Here is a 21,119-nt window from a genome sequence, read left to right on the forward strand (position 1 = left end):
CAGTGAAGTGCTGTGGGGTGGCCCTTCGCATGACCAGCGACTGTAGCAGCGTGAATTGCTTCAGTCTTGTCTGGGAATGTGTCCTAAGCAGCTGGTGGGGTGGGATTTGTGCATTGAGGATGTACATGACAGTCTTACCTGTAAAATGGAATTGAAAGCAACCTACAGACTCCACTAAAGAACTCACTAACACGGGGGAGTGCTCAGGATCTAGGGAGCTTTATAAAGCGCTAGGAAAAGCTATGCAAATGGTAGACATTTTAAAGGTATATACTCATAAATAGACAAAAGGCTGGAAAGGAAACATACATTTTTTAGTATGCAAATGATTCTCTGAATGTGGGAATGTGCACAGATTTTACTTTTCTTTCACAGGTGTTTTGCAGGGAACATGTATTTTTTTGATTAAAAGAAAATATGTTATATTCAAAACAATAATTCTTTTGTCTCACACTTGGAGGCACTGTCCCTGTTACCCGTCTTGTAGAGGAAGTATATGTATGTCCTGTATCAGGTTTGTCCAGCCCACGGCCTGAGAGCTGCATGGGGCCCAGGGCAGCTTTGAATGTGGCCCAACACAAATTTATAAACTTTCTTAAAATATTATGAGTTTTTTTTTGCATTTTATTTTATTTTATTTTATTTTATTTTATTTTATTTTATTTTTAGCTCATCAGCTGTTGTTAGTGTTTGTGTATTTTAGGTGTGGCCCAAGACAGTTCTTCTTCCATTATGGCTTGGGGAAGTCACAAGATTGGACACCCGTGTTGTATATGTTGGGCATATAGGATAGTGCAGGTCAGGCTGGGTGGCTTTCTCCAGCCACTGCACTAAGATACCAAGTAGCTGGAGGGCGACCTCAGTCTTCAGCCTGGCTCCAGGCTTCTGTGGCATTCCACAGGGGCGCTTTGGGGCTGTGTGAGACAGGCATTGCTTGGTCTAACTCCACCTTTGTAAAAGATGGGAATGGTCCCTTTTTCAAGGACATGTCAAGAAGGGAAAGGCTCTTTCTCAATTTTTCCCTTTTTCTAAATTACAGCTTTTAGCAGATCAGAATCTCAAGTTTATCGATCCATTCTGCAAAATCGCTGCGAAGACGAAGGAGTAAGTGATTCCCCTGTTCGTTCCTCCTGCTCCGTGGCACTTGCTCATGGGAGTTACTTGCCGTCGTGCAGCCTGGCACAGGGTACCCAGGACACTGCTTCACAGCAGAGAGCGGCTGGAGAAGACAGCCGAAGCTTTGAGCAGTGATTTGGCTCTTCTAGCTTCAGTATTTGCCTCACTCATTCCAGGAATGCCCTCCCACACCCAAAGATCTGACCGCTGGGCGTCCCATGCCTGTCGGGTGGCACTTAGGCAGTTCCTCTCAGATGCTTGCTGGCCCGTGGGGGCCACTCCAGACCACAGCAACGAGTGCAGGGCTTCCCTCTGTGCCCCTGAAGCCAGAAGGCCAGGCCGTTTGTTCTCATCACATGCTCTCCGCTGTGCTTCTACCCTCAGCCACACCCTGGTGCAGACCATAGCTCGGGGTGTCTTCGAAGCTATCGTAGATCAGTCTCCTTTTGTGCCTGAAGAGACGATGGAGGAACAGAAGACAAAAGTGGGTGATGGTGACCTCTCTGCTGAGGAGATACCTGAAAATGAGGTATCCTTGAGAAGAGCTGTCAGTAAAAAGAAGACAGGTAGGAGGATGTTCTTGGTCAGTGTAGCTTTCTTTCTGCTAAAATCCTCCTCAGACAAACAGTTTTTAATACATTTGTTGGCATCTTACTGAATGCAACCTAGAGTTGATGGCTCTGCCTCAGCCCCTCCCAAGAAAGGCAGCAGAGGTGGGTTCATTGTGCCTGGGGGGTGCCTAGCGGGGCTCTGGGGAGACCTGAGATCTGTCCCATGTGGCATACACACATTTCTGTACCTCTCAGGATCTCAGGACTCTCCTCGAGGATTTTACCATTGTCACTGCTAGTGCTTTTTGTTTGCTTTGTTGTTTTTTGTTTGACACGCTAACACCTTAGCATGGCCTCATTTCTACGGGTTACTCGAGGGACGTATGCTTGTTTCTGTGGCTGTCCTTTCTCAACTCATGGCTTCCTTCAGGGAATGTTTTTCTTTTTCTTGGGATGTTTAAATGCCTACTGTGTACTGACATAATTCTTACTACTGTTTTGTGTCTGGACTTAATGTAGAATGTGCATTTGAAGTTGCAGGCCCGTCCAAACTCTCACCACAGTGCTTTATGGCATCTGAATGCACAAAATAAGGGAAATGGTTAGATCACAGCTTACCCATGCTTTTGAAGTGTTGTATACCCATTTAAAAGCAAAGCTCCTAAAAACTAAGGACCAAAGGAAATGTGACAGACATATATATATATTTTTTTTAAGCAGGGTACAAACTCTACATAGAAGGAGTCTGATTTGTTGTTTGGGTTTTCTTTAATTATTATGGCTATATAATAGTTGTGCATCTGATTTGTTTTTAAACGTTTATTTGTGCTTTTATTTTAAGTGAGAACATAAAATGTTTGGTTTTCCATTCCTGAGTTACTTCACTTAGAATAATGGTCTCCAACTCTAGCCAGGTTGCTGTGGATACCATTATTTCATTCCTTTTTATGGCTGAGTAGTATTCACGGTATATATTCCACATTTTCTTTGTCCACTCATTGGTCAATGGGCATTCAGGCCAGTTCCATGTTTTTGCAGCTGTGGATTGTGCTGCTATAAACATGCATATGCAAGTGTCTTTTTCATATAGTGGCTTCTTTTCCTCTTGGTAGATACCCTGCAGTGGAACTGCTGGATCAAATGGTGGATCTACTTTTAGTTCTTTAAGGAATCTCCACACTGTTTTCCATAGTGGTTGTACTAGTTGACATTCCCACCAGCAGTGTAGAAGTCTTCCCTGTTCACCACATCTGTGCCAACATCTTTTTTTTTTTTGAGATGGAGTTTTGCTTCTTGTCGCCCAGGCTGGAGTGCAGTGGTGCCATCTCAGTTCACTGCAGCCTCCACCTCCCAGGTTCAAGCGATTCTCTTGCCTCAGCCTCCTGAGTAACTGGGATTACAGACACCCGCCACCAGGCCCAGCTAATTTTTTGCATTTTAGTAGAGATGGGTTTGATCATGTTGGCCAGGGTGGTCTCAACCTCCTGACCTCAGGTGATCACCCACCTCGGCCTCCCAAAGTGCAGGGATTACAGGCATGAGCCACCGCACCCGGCCACCAACATCTATTATTCTTTGATTTTTTAAATTATGGCCATTCTTGCTGGAGTGAGGTGGTATCTGATTATGGTTTTCATTTGCATTTCCGTGTGTTTGTTGACCATTTGTATATCTTCTTTTGAGAACTGTCTGTTCATTTCCTTAGCCCACTTTTTGATGGGATTGTTTTTTTCTTGCTGATTTGTTTGAGTTCCTTGTAGATTCTGGATATTAGTCCTTTGTTGGCTGCATAATTGGCAAATCTTTTCTCCCATTTTGTTTGTTTATTCTGCTGATTATTTCTTTTGCTGTGCAGAAGCTTTTTAGTTTAATTAAGTCACATCTGTTTCTGTTTTCATTGCATTCGCTTTTAGGTTCTTGGTCATGAACTCTTTACCTAAGCCGACATCTGGAAGAGTTTTTCTAATGCTGTCTTCTACAATTTGTATGGTTTCAGGTCTTATATTTAAGTCTTTAATCCATCTTGAGTTGGTTTTTCTATAAGGTGAGAGATGAGGATCCAGTTTCATTCTTCTTGACAATTACCCCAGCACCATTTTTGAATAGGGTGTCCTTTCCCCACTTCGTTTTTGTTTGCTTGGTTGAGGATCAGTTGAGTGTAAGTATTTGGGTTTATTTCTGGGTTCTCCTGTTCCATTGGTCTACATGCCTATTTTTATACCAGTACCAGTACCATGCCATTATGGTGACTATGGCTTTATAGTATAGTTTGAAATCGGGTGTTCTGATGTCTCTGGGTTTTTGAGGGTTTTTTTGTTTTTTTGTTTTTTGTTTTTTGTTTTTTTTGGTGTTTTGGTGTTTTGGGGTTTTTTTGGCGGGGGGAGGGGAGAGAGGCAGAGTCTTGCTCTGTCGCCCAGGCTGGAGTGCAATGGTGCGATCTCAGCTCACTGCAACCTCTGCCTCCCATGTTCAAGCGATTCTCATGCCTCAACCTCCCTAGTAGCTGGAATTATAGGCGGGCGCCACCACGCCCGGCTAATATGTCTTTGTATGTTTAGTAGAGATGGGGTTTCACCATGTTGGCCAGGCTGATCTCGAACTCCTGACCTCAAGTGATCCACCAGCTTCAGCCTCCCAAAGTGCCGGGATTACAGGCATGAGCCACTACTCCCAGCCTCTAGATTTATTCTTTTTGCTTAGTCTTGCTTTGGCTATGCAGGCTCTTTTTTGATTCCATATGAATTTTAGGATTGTTTTTTCTAGTTCTGTGAAGAATGATGATGGTATTTTTATGGGCATTGTGTTGAATCTGTAGATTGCTTTTGCCAGTATGGTCGTTTTCACAATATTGATTCTACCCATCCGTGAGCATGGGATGTGCTTCTGTATTTCCATTTGTTTGTGTCATCAGTGACTTCTTTCAGCAGTGTTTTGTAGTTTTCCTTGTAGAGATCTTTCACATCCTTGGTTAGGTATATTCCTAAGGTTTTTGAGGTTTTGTTGTTTGTTTTGTTTTTTGTTGTCATTGTTGTTTTGGTAGGGGTTTTTTTGCAGCTGTTGTAGAAGGGAGTGAGTTCTTGATATGATTCTCAGCTTGGTCGTTGTTGGTGTATAGCCGTCATACTGATTCGTGTAAATTGGTTTTGTATCCTGAAACTTTGCTGAATTCATTTACCATTCTAGGAGCTTTTTGGGTGAGTCTTTAGGGTTTTCTAGGTATATGATTGTATCATCGGCAAACACTGACTTTGACTTCCTCTTCACCAATTTGGATGCCGTTTATTTCTTTTGTGTGATTGCTCTGGCTAGGATTGTTCGTGCTTTTAAAAAATCTGGAAGGATAAACCAAAATGTTTTATTTATTTATTTAGAGACAGGGTCGGCCGGGCACGGTGGCCCAGGCCTGTAATCCCAGCACTTTGGGAGGCGGAGACAGGTGGATTACGAGGTCAGGAGTTCGAGACCAGCCTGACCAACATGCGCAAACCCTGTCTCTACTAAAAATACAAAAAAAAAATTAGCCAGGCATGGTGGCACATGCCTGTAACCCCAGCTACTCAGGAGGCTGAGGCAGGAGAATCACTTGAACCTGGGAGGCGGAGGTTGCAGCGAGCAGAGATCAAGCCACTGCACTCCAGCCTGGGTGACAGAGGGAGACGCCATCTCAAAAAAAAAAAGAGAGAGACAGTGTCTTGCTCTGTTGCCCAGGCTGCAGTGCAGTGGAGCAGTCATGGTTTATTGCGGCCTCAACCTCTTGGGCTCAAGTGATCCTCGCGCTTCAGCCTCCCAAGTAGCTGGGACCACAAGCACACACCTCTTTATTTTTTGTAGAGACAGGGGTCTCACTATATTGCCCAGGCTGGTCTTAAACTGTTAGGCTTAAGCATTCCACCCACCTCAGCCTCCCAAAGTGCTGGGATTAAAGGCATGAGCCACCACACCTAGCCCAAAATGTTAGTATAGTTAGCTGTAGGTGGCAGAATTATGGGTGATTTCTGTTGCCTTTGTACTTCTCTGTTTTCTACAGTGATTATATATTATATTTAATCAGAAAAAATCAAGCCGGTTGCAGTGGCTCATGCCTATAATCCCAGCACTCTGGGAAGCCCAGGCAGTTGGATAACTTGAGGTCAGGAGTTCGAGACCAGCCTGGCCAACATGGTGAAACCAAGTCTCTACCAAAAAGTACAAAGATTAGCCAGGTATGGTGGCGTGCGCCTGTAGTCCCAGCTACTTGGGAGGCTGAGGTGGGAGAATCACTTGAACCCAGGAGGTGGAGGCTGAAGTGAGCCGAGATCGTGCCACTGCACTCCAGCCTGGGCAACCAAGCAAAACACTGTCTCAAAAAATAAATAGATAGATAGATAGATAGATAGATAGATAGATAGATAGATAGAATCAAGAACCTTTTTTTTTTTCTTTTTAATTTGTAGACCTGGTGGACGGGAAGTAATTTTTTTTTTTTTTTTTTTTGAGATGGAGTTTCGCTCTTGTCGCCCAGGCTGGAGTGCAATGGCGCAATCTCAGCTCACTGCAACCTCCGCCTCCCGGGTTCAAGCAATTCTCCTGCCTCAGCCTCCCAAGTAGCTGGGATTACAGGCATGCGCCACCATGCTTAGCAAAATTTGTATCTATCTTTTGGTCAGGCTGGTCTCGAACTCCCGACCTCAGTTGATCCGCCTGCCTGGGCCTCCCAAAGTCTTGGAATTACAGACAGGCGTGAGCCACCGTGCCCGGCCAAGAATCTTTTAAAAGAAAGAAAAAATACTCTGGCCAGGCATGGTGGCTCACACCTGTAATCCCATCACTTTGGGAGCCTGAGGTGGGAGGATCGCTTGAGCCTAGGAGCTGGAGACCAGCTTGGGCAACATAACAAGACCTTGACTTTACAAAAATTTTGAAATTAGCCAAGCGTGGTGGCACATGCCTGTGGTCTCAGCTACTCAGGAGGCTGAGCTGGGAGAATCAGTTGAACCTGGGAGGGTGAGGCTGCCGTGAATCATGATCATGTCACTGCACTGCGTCCTGGGCAACAGAGCTACCAGCGACCCTGTCTCAAAAAAGAAAGAATAAAAGAAATAGTTTAGTCTAGGTGTGGAGACTCATGCCTATAATCCTAGTACTTTGGAAGGCCAAGATGGGAAGATCACTTGAGCCCAGGAGTTTGAGACCAGCCTGGGCAACATAATGAGACCCCCATCTCTAAAACAAAACGAAAAAAGGAAATAGTCTGATTTTAAATTTGGTGTAGATAACAGAGTTGACTAAGGACCTGGAGCAAATTTTATGTGGTCATGGGAGTAGTCTCTGGGTCCCTCCGCTCCCCACATTTCTGTCGCCTAACCTGGACACAGACTTTCTTCCAAGTGCAGTTCCGGACGTTCCCTCCCAGTTGCGTTCATGAAACGTGTGCTGCGCCTGCCCCATCCTCCCCAGGCCTTGCCCTGATGTCGCACCACTAATAAGCTTAGAGGGTTCCAGAAACAGTACACGTTTAAGATAATTTTGAGTTCTCCTGAGTCTGTTTAATCTGCTTCTTCATAGGCTGTAACACTCTGAATTTTTTAAGTGCTAAAAGTTGCATTAATATTGACTTGTGCTTCCTGAAGCATGCTCGTGAAAAGTGACTGTACTGCTGTGACAGGTTCTCACCAAGGTCCTAAACTGACCTGAGACTAGGGCCGGATTCCTGCGTCCATGCTCCTACCCCTGGTGGTCCAGGGCGATGCCGTGTCCCATCCGCTTGCCTGCGTCCCTGGACAGGAGCTTCCCATGCACCACAGCCTTCGTCCTAACGGGACCATGTGTGGGGGAGGGAATCATCGAAGGCAGCAGGGAATTGGGGTTTTATGGGTACAAAAGGCAAAACATGTGCTTTTTCCCAGACTTACCTTCATTCCCATAGCCTGAACAATCAAAATGTCCTGGGAAGTTATAAATGGCTTTGCAGAGTTTTTCTCCTTAAATAAATTTTCTTTCATTTTTTCTTTTTTTGAGACGGAGTCTCGTTGTCGCCCGGGCTGGAGTGCAGTGGCATGATCTTGGCTCACTGCAACCTCTGCCTCCTGGGTTCAAGCGATTCTCATGCCTCAGCCTCCCAAGTAGCTGGGATTACAGGCACCCGCAACCACGCCCAGCTAATTTTTGTATTTTTAGTGGAGATGGGGTTTCGCCATGTTGCCCAGGCTGATCTAGAATTCCTGGCCTCAAGTGATCCACCCACCTCAGCCTCCCAAAGGGCTAGAATTACAGGCGTGAGCCACCGTGCCCAACCTTCTTTTTTGCTAAGAGACACCTAATTAGACAGTGGCTCCTGTGGAAGTAGTCACTTCTGTGTATTTGATATGTCAAGAATTTGGTCTTTGGGTATATTTTGACAGCACTGGGCAAAAATCATTCCAGAAAAGATGGACTCAGTGATGAAAGAGGAAGAGATGACTGTGGAACCTTTGAGGACACAGGGCCCCTTCTCCAGGTGGGTGGCAGTTGTTGCTTTTTATAGAATATAGATTTGCTGTGGAGTAGCCTGACTAGAGAATTAGGGTCACAGCTAGTTAAGCTATAAGGCCTGAAGCGTAAACTCCTTTTTAATCCCTTCAGTCACTAAATGTCACCTTCTGAAGAATAACCTTATTGGAGACAAGGAAATGTAAATATGATGGAGTTTTGAAAGAGATAGTAGCACTTATTTTGAATGGCTAAGCTCTGCTCTGTTCTCTACCACAGAGCCAGCTCTAGTGGCACTTTTCAAATAAAAAAAAGTTTGCCAAGTACAGATCGCAAATCTAGATTAAATTTAAAATTTAATTACAGGCTCGCGCCTGTAATCCCAGCACTTTGGGAGGCCCAGGGGGGCAGATCACCTGAGGTCAAGAGTTCGAGACCAGCCTGGCCAACACAGTGAAACCCGTCTCTACTAAAAATACAAAAATTAGCCCGACACCGTGGCGCGCGCCTGTAATCCCAGCTACTCGGGAGGCTGAGGCAGGAAAATCATTTGAACCCGGGAGGTGGAGGTTGCAGTGAACTGAGATCATGCCACTGCACTCCAGCCTGGGTGACAGACTCTGGCTCAAAAAAAAAAAAAAAAGCACACCCAGGTAAATTTGTTGTGGGTACTCTATCACAATTTTTTTTTTTAAGAATTACTTACCCAGCTTTTCCCAAGAATAATTTTTTTTTTTTTTTGAGACAGAGTCGCACTCTGTCGCCCAGGCTGGAGTGCGGTGGCTCGATCTCGGCTCACTGCAAGCTCTGCCTCCTGAGTTCACGCCATTCTCCTGCCTCAGCCTCCCGAGTAGCTGGGACTACAGGCGCCCGCCATCACGCCCGGCTAATATTTTGTATTTTTAGTAGAGACGGGGTTTTGCCGTGTTAGCCAGGATGTTCTCGAGCTCCTGACCTTGTGATCCACCCGCCTCAGCCTCCCAAAGTGCTGGGATTACAGGCATGAGCCACCGCGCCCGGCCTGAACATGCATTTTTCAAAGGTAGTGCTTGTGCTCCTGGTTGCCAAGTCCCAGCACAAGCTTGTTTAGCCTATCTGTTGCCAAATGCTTCAGTAAGGGTTTCTCTTACTAGCAGATGTAAATGGCCAAGTCAGGCAGTGTTGTTTGGCTGCAGACTTATGTTTAGTTTCTCTTCCTGCCTAGTTTGACTATAAGGCTGTTGCTGATCGACTCCTGGAAATGACCAGCAGGAAGAACACGCCCCACTTCAACAGGAAGCGCCTCTCCAAACTCATCAAGAAGTCAGTAACTGGGGAGAGGGTTCTGACATCATCATTCCTTTAGTTCTCATCTCCTGGTGTGGGACAAGCCATCTGCATGCTTATCTTTTTTCTTTCTTCTTTTTTTGTCCTTTAATGCTTTTGTGTATAGCAATGTAATAGACACATGTAAACTGAAAAGCTTAATGGAAACAGCAGTCCCACCCCTCAGGTTCCATTCTTCCAGTGCAGCCATACTCATTTCTTAGCTGCTTTAGAATGATGTGAAGTCTATTCATGTCTAAAATGAACCAACCAGAAACTGATGTGAATCTGCTATTTAGGTATCTTCTGCTGGTGTGCTGCTGAGATAGATAGGGTTAATTCTTTACCTCTCCCCTCCCTCCCATATGGCTATGCCAAAAGTGTTAGTTAATTCAGCTGTCAGTGTTGATGTCACTCTGACCATAGTGACATGATGACCTGGAATTCATGGAGGGCCTCGTGTGGCTTGCTGTCATTGGTGACAACAACTGTCTGATCACACTCTAGGAGCCGGGCACTGCTCTGAGCACTTTGTATACATTCAAGTATTCCATGTTAAGCCCCCAGAAAGTAGCTCCTGTAGTTTTGCCCATTTCCCAGCTGGTTCTTAGGGCACAGGATGGTCCTAGCTTGCCTGAGGTCCCTGCCATCCAGTGTCTTCTCCCCCATGCACCTCCCCACACTGCGCTTCGATGCGTCTTCTTTGTTCTAATGCACAAAAATTGTGTGAAGCAAAACATGGCTTCGCCTTTCTCCACTGGAGAATTGAATATGAGAGAGATCTAAGCTATTTCTGCCTTCAGAAACAAAAATTGAATTTCTTAGTTTGATTTGGGTGTGCCAAGATGCATCTTTGGCCCGCCGTGTCCTTGCTGGTATTGATGGTAACCGAGGGCGGCACTGGCCTTGAGCTTTTTGGCTTTTGTATTGCACCACCCTTCCCTCACAGAATTTCCTGTCTAGCCTCCCCTCCTGGAGGAGAACGTGAATTAACAACTATTTAACTATGGCTTGTATTTTAAAAATTAAATACATATGTCTACAGAAGACAGAAGGGATTTCTTTATGAACATTTGTTATTTTTTTATTTTTTATTTTTTATTTTTTTATTTTTAGATTCCAAGACCTTTCTGAAGGTGAGGCGCGCCAAGAATCATCATGGTGTTTTTCATGAATATGGACCCCACTGGGGGCGTTGATGCCCAACGCTGAGAAACAAGATCGAAAGAACTTGACTGAAAACCTCTACTAAGAAATAATAGTCCCTAGCCCAGGCAAAATAGCAAGGCCGCATCTCTACTAAAAATGAAAAAATTAGCCAGGCGTGGTGGCGTGATCCTGTAGTCCCAGTCACTTGGGAGTCTAAGAGGGGAGGATCGCTTGAGCCCGGGAGGTCCAGGATGCAGTAAGTTGTAATCACACCACTGCACTCCAGCCTGGGTGACACAACAAGACCCCAACTTTTAAGAAAGACAGACCAGCCCTTACCTAGTCATACCGCAGTACAGCGTGGGAAGTGATGCAAGCCTAGGGCTCCCTGCAGCCTGCCCACCTTCCTATCCCGGGCTCTCCCTAACCACCAAAACAAGAGGGCAGACTGCTCTCGTGTGGGTACTGCGATGTTTTGGTTTGGTTTTTATTATTTTAACTAGATGGATTTTCAATGGCCTAGGAAGGTTTTAATTGGATACTCTATGAAGGTAAAAAATGTAATTTCTCAGGATCCCTTTCATTTGCTGTTATGGTCAATGGTCCCCCCGGGAAAGGCTGATGCTGTAAGCTTTGTTACATTTGGACAAGTCAGTGAAGTTACCCCATACCCCTCATTCACTAGGGACACTTGGAATTGGGAAAGGCACCAGCAAGCTGGTTGGAATGCAGAGACTGCATTAGCCAAGTGTCCGGGGTCCAGCCATGGAGGGTGTCACCGAGGGCTTGTGATCCCTTGCCTTGCCTTGGTTGAGAAATCCACAAAGCTTTTTTAAGTCTGTAATTCCTGTGTCAGCAGCGCTCAGGTTTGGGTGGGAGAAACGGTGAGGAACGATGATGATGAGGCAGAAATTGGGAGGGGTGCTGCTCTTAGGCCCCTGGGGCAGAGTCTTGAGCGCCTGGGGAAGCTAACAGTGTGTCACTCTGGCATCTAGGAAGCAGTATATCTCAACTCAGTTTTGTGGAGGACATTTCTGCTGATGAAGATGACCAAATCCTCAGTCAAGGAAAGCATAAGAAGAAAGGAAATAAACTTTTAGAGAAAACTAACTTGGAAAAGGAGAAAGGTAAGCTGTAAAGCTAAAAAGAAGGGCACGACTCAGCCCTTGGGGAGCGGCGTGCACCATGGAGGCCTCGGAGACTTGAGCTCGTGCCGTCATAAAGCATTAGCAGAGCCCAAAGCTTCAGTCTTTAATGGCTGAGAGATAAAGGCGGTTTTCCAAGTGTTGTGCTGTTTTTGGTGGAGCCGTGTCCCCACCTCACCCCGCTCACGTCCGCCTGCTCTCCAGGGCACCTCTGCAGGGAAGCAGGAGCTGCAGGGAGCACTGGGGGGCGGCTGTTTGATGACCACTCGAGATCTATGGTTTTTACCCTTGAGCCCTAAAATTAGTAGAAATGGGACTATTTCAGTTCCATATGTGTTTATAAACGGACAGAAGGAAGGCTTCCAGTCACAGTTGGGGATGGAGGAAGTGGGACCAGACGACAAAGGTAGTGGGCGCACCAAGTACCTCAAGGGAGACAGGAACTTTCCTGGTGGTAGAATGTCAGGAAATTGCGTCCGCCAGTCATACTGTCTGAGAATCGCCAGCAGGACTCTGGCCCAGCCGGCACTGGGTGCTCGTTGATGGGTTTCTGTCTTTTTAGGAAGCAGAGTCTTTTGTGTAGAGGAAGAGGACAGTGAAAGCAGTCTTCAAAAGAGAAGAAGGAAGAAGAAGAAGAAGCACCACCTGCAGCCTGAAAATCTAGGCCCAGGGGGTGCAGCCCCGTCCCTGGAACAGAACCGGGGCAGGGAGCCCGAGGCCTCTGGGCTGAAAGCCCTGAAGGCACGTGTGGCCGAGCCAGGTGCAGAGGCCACGTCCAGCACTGGGGAGGAGAGTGGCTCCGAGCATCCTCCAGCCGTCCCCATGCACAATAAAAGGAAACGGCCACGGAAGAAGAGCCCGAGGGCCCACAGGGAAATGTTGGAATCAGCAGTGTTGCCCCCAGAGGACATGTCTCAGAGTGGCCCGAGTGGCAGTCATCCTCAGGGACCTAGAGGGTCCCCGACAGGTGGAGCCCAACTCCTAAAAAGGAAGCGGAAACTTGGAGTTGTGCCCGTCAATGGCAGTGGCCTGTCCACGCCGGCCTGGCCTCCATTGCAGCAGGAAGGCCCTCCCACAGGCCCCGCAGAGGGGGCGAACAGCCACACCACCCTGCCCCAGCGCAGGAGGCTGCAGAAAAAGAAGGCAGGGCCCGGCAGCCTGGAGCTCTGTGGCCTGCCCAGCCAGAAAACAGCAAGTTTGAAAAAGAGGAAGAAAATGAAAGTGATGTCAAACTTGGTGGAGCACAACGGGGTGCTGGAGTCCGAAGCTGGGCAACCCCAGGCTCTGGTAAGGTGGGAGCACCCACAGGCCAGCTCGCCACAGAGGCACTCACTCGCGTCCATGGGGCTCCACTGCCTCCTGAGAGGAAGGGTGGGGGCTGGCGGCCAGGCCTCTGGACTCAGCAGCAGTTAGAATAGGGTGTGTTCATAACAGCCTTCACTAAGGAGGAAATCACAGGTGACCAGTACTTCGGTCCTCCTCATCGGCCACCTTCACTCCCTTAGGCCACATGCTTGGGTTCGGGAGGGCCCGCTCCAAGCTGGGAAGGTTATCCCTTGGGCCAGGCACTCCTGCCCCAGGCGTGTTCAGGCCAGTCTGGGCCTCTGTCAAAGGCAGGTCTGGTTTTCTTCATCAGCGCATGGCCAGTCCAGGCCCCTTTGGCAAAAGAGGAAGCCCAAAATTCTCTTGTTTCACTCACCTTCTTTTCTATATTCTTTTCTTTTCTTAGCTTCCCCCCTACCCCCCGGCTCAAGAAACTTCACTAGCAGGACCACTTATCTTCTTAATGGAAAGACTTTCCTTCCACTTTGATTTCTAGAGCCAGATATAAATGAGGAACCAAGCTGTTGATCTGGTCTTGGGTCTGGCTGTGTCACCCAGGCTGGAGTGCGGTGGCACAATCTCGGCTCACTGCAACCTCCACCTCCCAGGTTCAAGCGATTCTTCTGCCTCTGCCTCCCAAGTAGCTGGAATTACAGATACACATCACCATGCCCAGCTAATTTTTGTTATTTTTGTAGAGACAGAGTTTTGCCTTGTTGCCCAGGCTGGGCTCAAGCAGTCCACCTGCCTCGGCCTCCCAAAGTGCGGGATTACAGGCGAGAGCCCCGGCGCCTGGCCCTGATCCGCTTTTCACACCACCTCTGGGCGCACTGGGCTTCCAGGCCAGGGCCGGCAAACGTAGTGTCACTGCAACAGAGCCACATCCACTTGTATGTGCAGGTCCATGGCCACTTTCATGCTGCAGCAGCAGAGGGGAGTGGTAGAGACAGAGACCTGCGGTCTGTAAAGCAGAAAATAACTCTGCCCTTCACAGAGTTTGCGCACCTTGGTCAGCTCTTGCTTTGCACACACCGCTTTGCGGAGATTATGACATCTCTTGTTTAAGTGGACATGTGTGGACCTGGTGAAGCGCTGGTTTGGGGCTAAGAGTGTCTGCAAGTGGCTAGTGAGTGAGTTTATGGTCAGGAAAGCCTTACCCAGGGGCAGCAGTGCACTGAGCTGGACGGCAGGAGGCCCATTTCTAGCCTCGAGTCTCTCCTACCTCACAGTGCCGCCATCTTCTCCCTGGACTGCAGCCTGCCCCTCGTACCCTCAGCGCTGCTCCCTCACTAAGAGGGCCAGAGACATTGCCTTTCTTGCTGTCGTCTCAGGCCCCTGGCAGCCTATTGTAAAGAGGATGGGGTGTTGCTCAATAAGTCCCAGGGTCAAGGGAAGCTTTCCCCTGCCATCTGTCATGGCACAGGGAAGGCGCACAGGAGAAGCTCCTCGGGCTTCCCTGTCCTCCAGGCGGCACACTTGAACCTGCTGGAGCCACCCGTGTGTCGGCAGCGGCACTGGGCTGCCCATACCTCTGAGAGCCAAGTACGAGACCCGGTCTCTCTCTGGGTGGCTGTCAGTTGCTGCACACGCAGTGAGTGTCCTGGGCCTGCCTGTGAGGGACCCACAGCCCCACATGGGCATCACTGTCCTCCACACCAGACTGCCAGCGCAGTGACGATTCAGCTACAAATGGGAGAGCCGATATTAACAGATCGGCTTTGAAAGGCCAAAATCCCCATTTTGAAGATGAAGATAAAAGTGGGTCCTTACTCTGACGAGGCGTTTTCATCGCCCCTCTTGGCATGGTGCCGTGATAGCGGTCGTGTTGTGCGTGAAGCCTGAGCTCTGCCGAATGGAAGGGCTGTCTGCAAGCGCGGTGCGGAAAACCGCGGGCCGTCGGGTGGGCTGGATCCGCCTGGGGCTCTGCCTTCCCCTCCTGTGTGTGTGGGCAGCACAGGAGGCTCTGTCGTCTGACCCCTCCTCCGCTTCTCACCCCTCGCTCACATAGGGAAGCAGTGGGACTTGCAGTTCCCTGAAGAAGCAGAAGCTGAGGGCAGAGAGCGACTTTGTGAAGTTTGACACCCTCTTCTTACCAAAGCCCCTGTTCTTCAGAAGAGCCAAGAGCAGCACTGCCACCCACCCTCCAGGCCCTGCCGTGCAGGTACGCACCCTCCCCAGAGTGGCACAGCACATTTCACCACAAGGGCACAGATGGGCTTGAGCTGACGGTGCTTCCCATGCCGGGCCTGGAGCCCCACTGTGGCCCTCTGAGCCTGTCCACAGTGGACAGGTTCCGCGGCCAGGGTAGCATAAGGTCTGAGTGGTCTGGGACCCACCCTGAGGGATCACAGTCGGGAAGGGGACTTTGAGGGGCGGTTGATCCACACATTCTGCCTCCCAGGGCTTCCGGCTCAGGGTTTGCAGAAACCAGTTTTCTCTCGTGAAATGTCACAGTGTTAAACACAAGTGGTGCAAGTCAGCAGTAGGAGGTCCACACAGAAATGTGGGTCAGAGCAGGAACTTGAGGCAGTGCTTCCTGATGCAGGCTGGATCCACTTCCAGGAATGTAAGTAGGAAAGAAGATAGTTGATTGTGGTGAACTGTTGGGATATGCAGATAGCTCGGAGTCCTTGTGCACAAAAAGCTGGAAACTGTGTGTCCATTGTCCATTGCAGTGAGATTCCATCATAGGCATCGTCTCATCGATGTCATAGAGTCTTCAAGTTAGAAGTTCAGAACTCTCCAGCAAAAGGCAGGGGAGTCTTGGCATTTTTCCTCATGGGTTCTCAGTGGTGAACTGTTTTTAGGACAGTTCAGGCGTCCTCTCTGTTTGCCTCTCTTCCCTGGATCGTAGAACCCTGCAGCGGTGATGAGGCAGTGACCGCAGATGGGCCAAGAGTGTGGGCACCACTGACCCTGGGCTGGGGGGTTGCATGTGTGGGACGCTGGGAAGGACAGAGGGCGGTCCTGGTGACGCCCCGACAGGAGGCTCGGTTTCAGTCTTGGCCGCAGTCCCTTTGGCCTCTCCCTATATGTGCCACTCAGTAAGCAGCAGTGTGGGCCGCGTACCCTCCAGGGCAGGTTCTCCAGAAAAATGTGACTAAGCGCCTCCACTGCACTTGCGTCACTCCTTTTGTTCCTGTTATTTCTCTTCTGCAGCTAAACAAGACACCGTCCAGCTCCAAGAAAGTCACCTTTGGGCTGAACAGAAACATGACTGCCGGTAAGTGGGGTTTTGCCGGCGGCAAGCTTCTCTGGAGCACAGCTGCAGCTCCTGGCGCGGCTCGCAGCCTGGTTCCACAAGGCGGTCGGGGAAGAGGGGGGTCCTAGCTCCTCACTGCCCATTTCTTTTTTTTTTTTTTTTTTTTTTTTTTTTTTGAGACAGAGTCTCGCTGCTCTGTCACCCAGGCTGCAGTGCAGTGGCGAGATCTTGGCTCACTGCAACCTCCGCCCCCCCTGGGTTCAAGCGATTCTCCTGCCTCAGGCTGCTGGGTAGCGGGTAGCTGGGATCACAGGTGCACGCCATCACGTCCAGCTAATTTTTGTATTTTTAGTAAAGATGGAGTTTCACCATGTCAGCCAGGCTGGTCTCAAACTCCTGACCTCAGGTGATCTGCCTGCCTCGGCCTCCCAAAGATCTGGGATTACAAGCGTGAGCCACTGAGCCCGGCCCCTCACTGCCCATTTCTGAATCAGAAGGAAGCACCTATGTGTCTGTCCCTCATCCTCAAAGGGCTGTGAGTGGGGTGCCAGTGGTGAGTGGGCAGCCAGTTGCCTGGGACCTGTTAAGAGAGGCTACCTGGTGAGACGTGATCCAAAAAGCCGTTTTCCCAAGTGTCTTTCTAAATACTGAAAGCCGTCCCACAGAGAGGCCATTTGAGGTGGTAGTGGTCCATCAGCTGTAGCCGTCTCTCTGCGAAACTTCGGAACCACTTGCTTCTTGGGCGATGGAGAAGGGTAACCCCATCTTCCTACTTTTCATATTGGTGCCATCCATTCGAGTTGCTTTTACAAAGGAAACCAAAGTTTTAAAAAGTAGTATAGGCCAGGCGCGGTGGCTCACGCCTGTAATCCCAAAACTTTGGGAGGCCAAGGTGGGCAGATAATGAGGTCAGGAGTTCGAGACCAGCCTGGCCAACATGGTGAAACCCCGTCTCTACTAAAAATACAAAAATTACCCAGGCGCAGTGGCAAGCACCTGTAGTCTCAGCTGCTCGAGAGGCTGAGGCAGGAGAATTGCTTGAACCCAGGAGATGGAGGTTGCAGTGAGCCAAGATCGTTTCACTGCACTCCAGCCTGGGTGACAGGCTGGGTGAGACTCCATCTCAAAAAAAAAAAAAAGTATTATAACAAATTTAGGACCTGACTCTTGTTGGGAACTGCAAGTAATAGAGAGTATGTGTATGTGTGAGTGTGTGTACATGCACCAGTATGTATGTGTGTGTGCGTGTGCATGCACACATGCGTGAGTGTGTATGTTTAGGGAGAAGAGACTCTCTGAGAGCCTGAGGAGCTCACCCAGCCTTTACAACTGGAGAAAATGAACAGTACGAATCCTGCAGCTCCACATAGCACAGATTTGTCCCAGACACAAATGCCTGGTTCACTCATTGTCCAAAACACCCCCACCCCCAATGTTCACCCTTCCAGGAGCCACCCTACCAGCAGCTCCCCTTAGTCTGTGCAGGCAGCCCTGGGCCCTCCCTTGGGAGGGTGAGTTGAGGCATGGGATGTGGCCTCACTGCCCTCCTTTCCTCAGAAGGCTCTTGGGCCTGCTCTCTGCAGGGCCTTGAGATGGCCCTGCTTCGTCCTAGCAAGTGGGCGGGGTCGGCACCCAGGCAGGACGCTGTCTAAGCTGTTGAAGGGACAGCTATCGGACCCACTTAATATGGGGCCTTGCTCTCATTTGGGACAGAATTCAAGAAGACAGACAAGAGTATCTTGGTCAGTCCCACGGGCCCTTCTCGAGTGGCCTTCGACCCTGAACAGAAGCCCCTCCACGGGGTGCTGAAGACCCCCACCAGCTCACCTGCCAGCTCACCCCTGGTGGCCAAGAAGCCCCTGACCACCACACCAAGGAGAAGGCCCAGGGCTATGGATTTCTTCTGAGGAGCAGCAGAGTCCCTTGTAAAAGACTGCTTTTGTACAGAATGCGCTATAAATTATACCTTTAAGAATGTGGGGCCTTTTTTATGATTTTATAAGTTCCCATAAGTTGTGTGCACGAGGTTCTGAGAGTGCCCGCAGGCTGCTGCGTCCTGGCCCCTCTGTAGTGGCTGCGGGCGTCTTGGTTGAATCTTTTGCTACAAACCATGTTTGCGTTTGAGCTCTCCAGGATTTTACATTTTTGGGTAACCTCAGTGATTCCCATTGGTGTAGGAAATGAGACCCTCTCTGAAGCTGAGGAGAGCACGTTGATCTGAACTTTAAATCAATCAGTGCTGCTGGCACAATGAAAGGTGGAACTGCACTTCTGTTGAGCTCTCAGTTCTGCGGAATTTGGTACTCATTACCGTATTCGCCGTACTAAGTTGGTTTCTGTTAGTCTTAACAGTCTGTTTTCTTTTAAAAGCATGTAGGGCTTCATTGCCATGTTCTGTGGGTGTTTGGCAGGTTACCGATGGGGAAGATTCTTGTCACAGAATCAGCAATACCATAGTTTTTCTACATGTGCTCAGCTGGGGGTGTGGACAGGTAGGGGTGGGGAAAGAAGAGGCTCTGCGTTCTGGGGGCTTTTTCTTCTCCTCCCCCTACCCGGTTTCCCTCCCTGTTTTCCTACCTCTACGGCAAGCCCAAAGTGTCTTCTCGGGAGCCCAGCGCAGCCCCCGGCTCTTACCCAGGACCCCGCCCCGTGCTGAGCCTTCTGCTGAGGTCCTTGCGTGGAGCACACTCATTCCTCCAAGCCCTTGCGCTCCCGTTTCTCTCTCTCTCCGTCCACGTTCCAGCCGAGTCACTGCCTGACCGGCTCCATGGCAGCTCCCCATCTTCCCTAGAGGCTGCCTGCGCATCTGGAGCCTGCGCTCCGGCTCAGCGACCTTTCCTCTCAAATGCGGAAGCGTGCACTTACAGTTCAGACCGTTCTCCTGTAAGTTCATTACAAACACGGGCGGAAGGCACTCAGGCTTTCGTTGGAGAAACAGAAATAAGGCCTTCTTTTGAGCAGCGATTGCTGGATCATTGATCTGTTTGAGGAAGTGTCTGACCTGGGCCTGAGAGCTGGAGAAGGTGCAGATTCAAAGTGAGCGGCTCCTGAGGAGAGCCGCCAAGGCTGCTCGCCTTCTCCGTGGCTTCCGCAGCTACCGTCTGCACGGTGAGAGGGCACGGGCACACGGTTCGGGCTGGCGTGCAGCTCTCCCAGCCAGCCACGCTCTGCTCAGGCCTGGAAGTGAAAGCCTCCTCCTTCCCGTTATGCCCCCCATACAGGAGCCTCAGTTTTTCAGCAAAACGCGGCCAGTCCCCTTCTCCACTGCTGCCTCCCAGCAGAGGGCCTCAGGATCTCCAAGGTCCCAGCTATGGCTTTGGACAACGTGGCTTCGGCCCCTGGGGTTGCAGAGCTTGCATTGGGTTTACCTCGGTCTCATTCATTCATGGAGCCAAGGGTGGGGTTTCACCTGCGAACATCAGACTGACTTGCTGGCGTCAAGAGCAGTTGACTCACTGATGAAGGCCCTGGTGAGGAGAAAGCACTCTGTTCTTCGCCTACTCTGTAATCGTTTTGTCATAATGAGCCATGAAAAAAGTAATGAACTTGTGCTGTTAATCGTCACTGTAATGAGAAGTCTTATGTACAACATAGCTGTGGTGGCTGCGTGGTTTAATGGCTGCATTAGATAGGATCCTCACATCCCATTCAGAACCAAAACTGATACAGTGAAACAATTAAGGTGAGCAAATAGTTTTAACTTTTCTTTTTTTTTTTTAAGTTTCATTCTTCCTAGAATATTTTTCTAACAATTTTTATTTCAGCTTTAAAGATGGGTCATATAGCCAAACGGGCCATATAATCCAACATTGTTGAGATGTCTTAGGACATCTAAGGCAAAACTGGCACATTTGTTCTGCAGACTATTGCAGGAATGTTTCTTCCTAGCACTTCTATATTATCTGTCCATTCTGAGGAACCAGTGAATGTCCTATAAACGCACCTCCTGTCAAAACCATGCCTGAGAGGTCCTGGCTGGGAGTGACAGGGTGCTTCTTAGATTCTATTGGTCCTTCTCTCATTCTCCGAACTAACTCCTTTTTGTGGGTAAGTCAACTAGGTTTACAGTCCCTTATTTTTAATGCCTAAGTTTTGACAGCAGGAAGAAAACAATTTTTTAAAAATTCTCATTACATAGACGCACAAGAATATGTCACATAAAGAAAATGTGTTTAGAATACTGGTTTTCTATTTACGCATGATATTTTCCTAAGTAAAATTGCCAAGTGGACTTGGAAGTCCAGAAAGGAAAATAATTTAAATTAATGCTGGTGATCTTAACAATATTTTGTAAAATGATGCTTCCCCCTTCTCCATGGTCTGGTCAATTTTGTACAATTAGGTATCTGACTTTACAAGTTTGTTATCCTTTCTAATTTTTACTGAACTGAAAGCACAAAGAAGACTACACAGAAAATCTGGAAACAGTTGCAGGTGTTGGAAGGAAGATGAAATTGAGCTGTCTTTTAACTTTTGTATGTGTTTTATCAGAATTTGCTGGACTGTGCTGGCAAGGACTTTGTTTACGATCAAATTGTACTAGTGTCTGCAGGGTTTGTCAGTACTCGTCAAAGCCAAGTCCAATTAAAAAAAAAAGTCTTTGCCCTCCAATTTGTGTTTGATGTTGACTTTCAGTATGGGTAAAAATAGGCCTCTTTGGGAGCTGTTCCAGCACAGCAGAGTTGGGAAGATGTTGGTGTTGGTCGGGTTTGAAAACAAGACTCTGGGTACCATTCTCTTCATCTCTCTGCTGCTGCCAGAGCCGGTGGGGGCGCTGCTCCGGGGATCGTCTCCAAGTGCTTGAAGCAGGCCTCACTGCGCACAAATGCTCACTATCGTGTCTAAAACATCACTCCACAGGCCTACGCTTGTGACGATGAG

General features: G+C 48.7%; 1 protein-coding gene across 2 annotated transcripts in view; it reads left to right on the forward strand.

Annotated features, from left to right (window-relative positions):
* Nucleotides 1-20,849, forward strand: part of RRP1B (ribosomal RNA processing 1B) — a 36,705-nt gene extending 15,856 nt beyond the window's left edge. Inside the window, exons 7-16 of one of the 2 annotated variants that reach the window (XM_034948163.3) lie at nucleotides 1,040-1,104; nucleotides 1,501-1,682; nucleotides 8,048-8,142; nucleotides 9,319-9,416; nucleotides 10,536-10,555; nucleotides 11,564-11,695; nucleotides 12,276-13,000; nucleotides 15,045-15,197; nucleotides 16,196-16,259; nucleotides 17,952-20,849. In XM_034948163.3, the coding sequence (XP_034804054.3) occupies nucleotides 1,040-1,104; nucleotides 1,501-1,682; nucleotides 8,048-8,142; nucleotides 9,319-9,416; nucleotides 10,536-10,555; nucleotides 11,564-11,695; nucleotides 12,276-13,000; nucleotides 15,045-15,197; nucleotides 16,196-16,259; nucleotides 17,952-18,145 (1,728 nt within the window). In that variant the 3' untranslated portion in view covers nucleotides 18,146-20,849. The remainder of the gene's footprint in view (nucleotides 1-1,039; nucleotides 1,105-1,500; nucleotides 1,683-8,047; nucleotides 8,143-9,318; nucleotides 9,417-10,535; nucleotides 10,556-11,563; nucleotides 11,696-12,275; nucleotides 13,001-15,044; nucleotides 15,198-16,195; nucleotides 16,260-17,951) is intronic. The other variant, XM_063601430.1, reaches the window with a different exon arrangement.
* Nucleotides 20,850-21,119: the final 270 nt, after the last annotated feature.

Source organism: Pan paniscus, chromosome 22 (genome assembly GCF_029289425.2).
Source record: "Pan paniscus chromosome 22, NHGRI_mPanPan1-v2.0_pri, whole genome shotgun sequence".
NCBI classification, from domain to species: domain Eukaryota; kingdom Metazoa; phylum Chordata; class Mammalia; order Primates; family Hominidae; genus Pan; species Pan paniscus.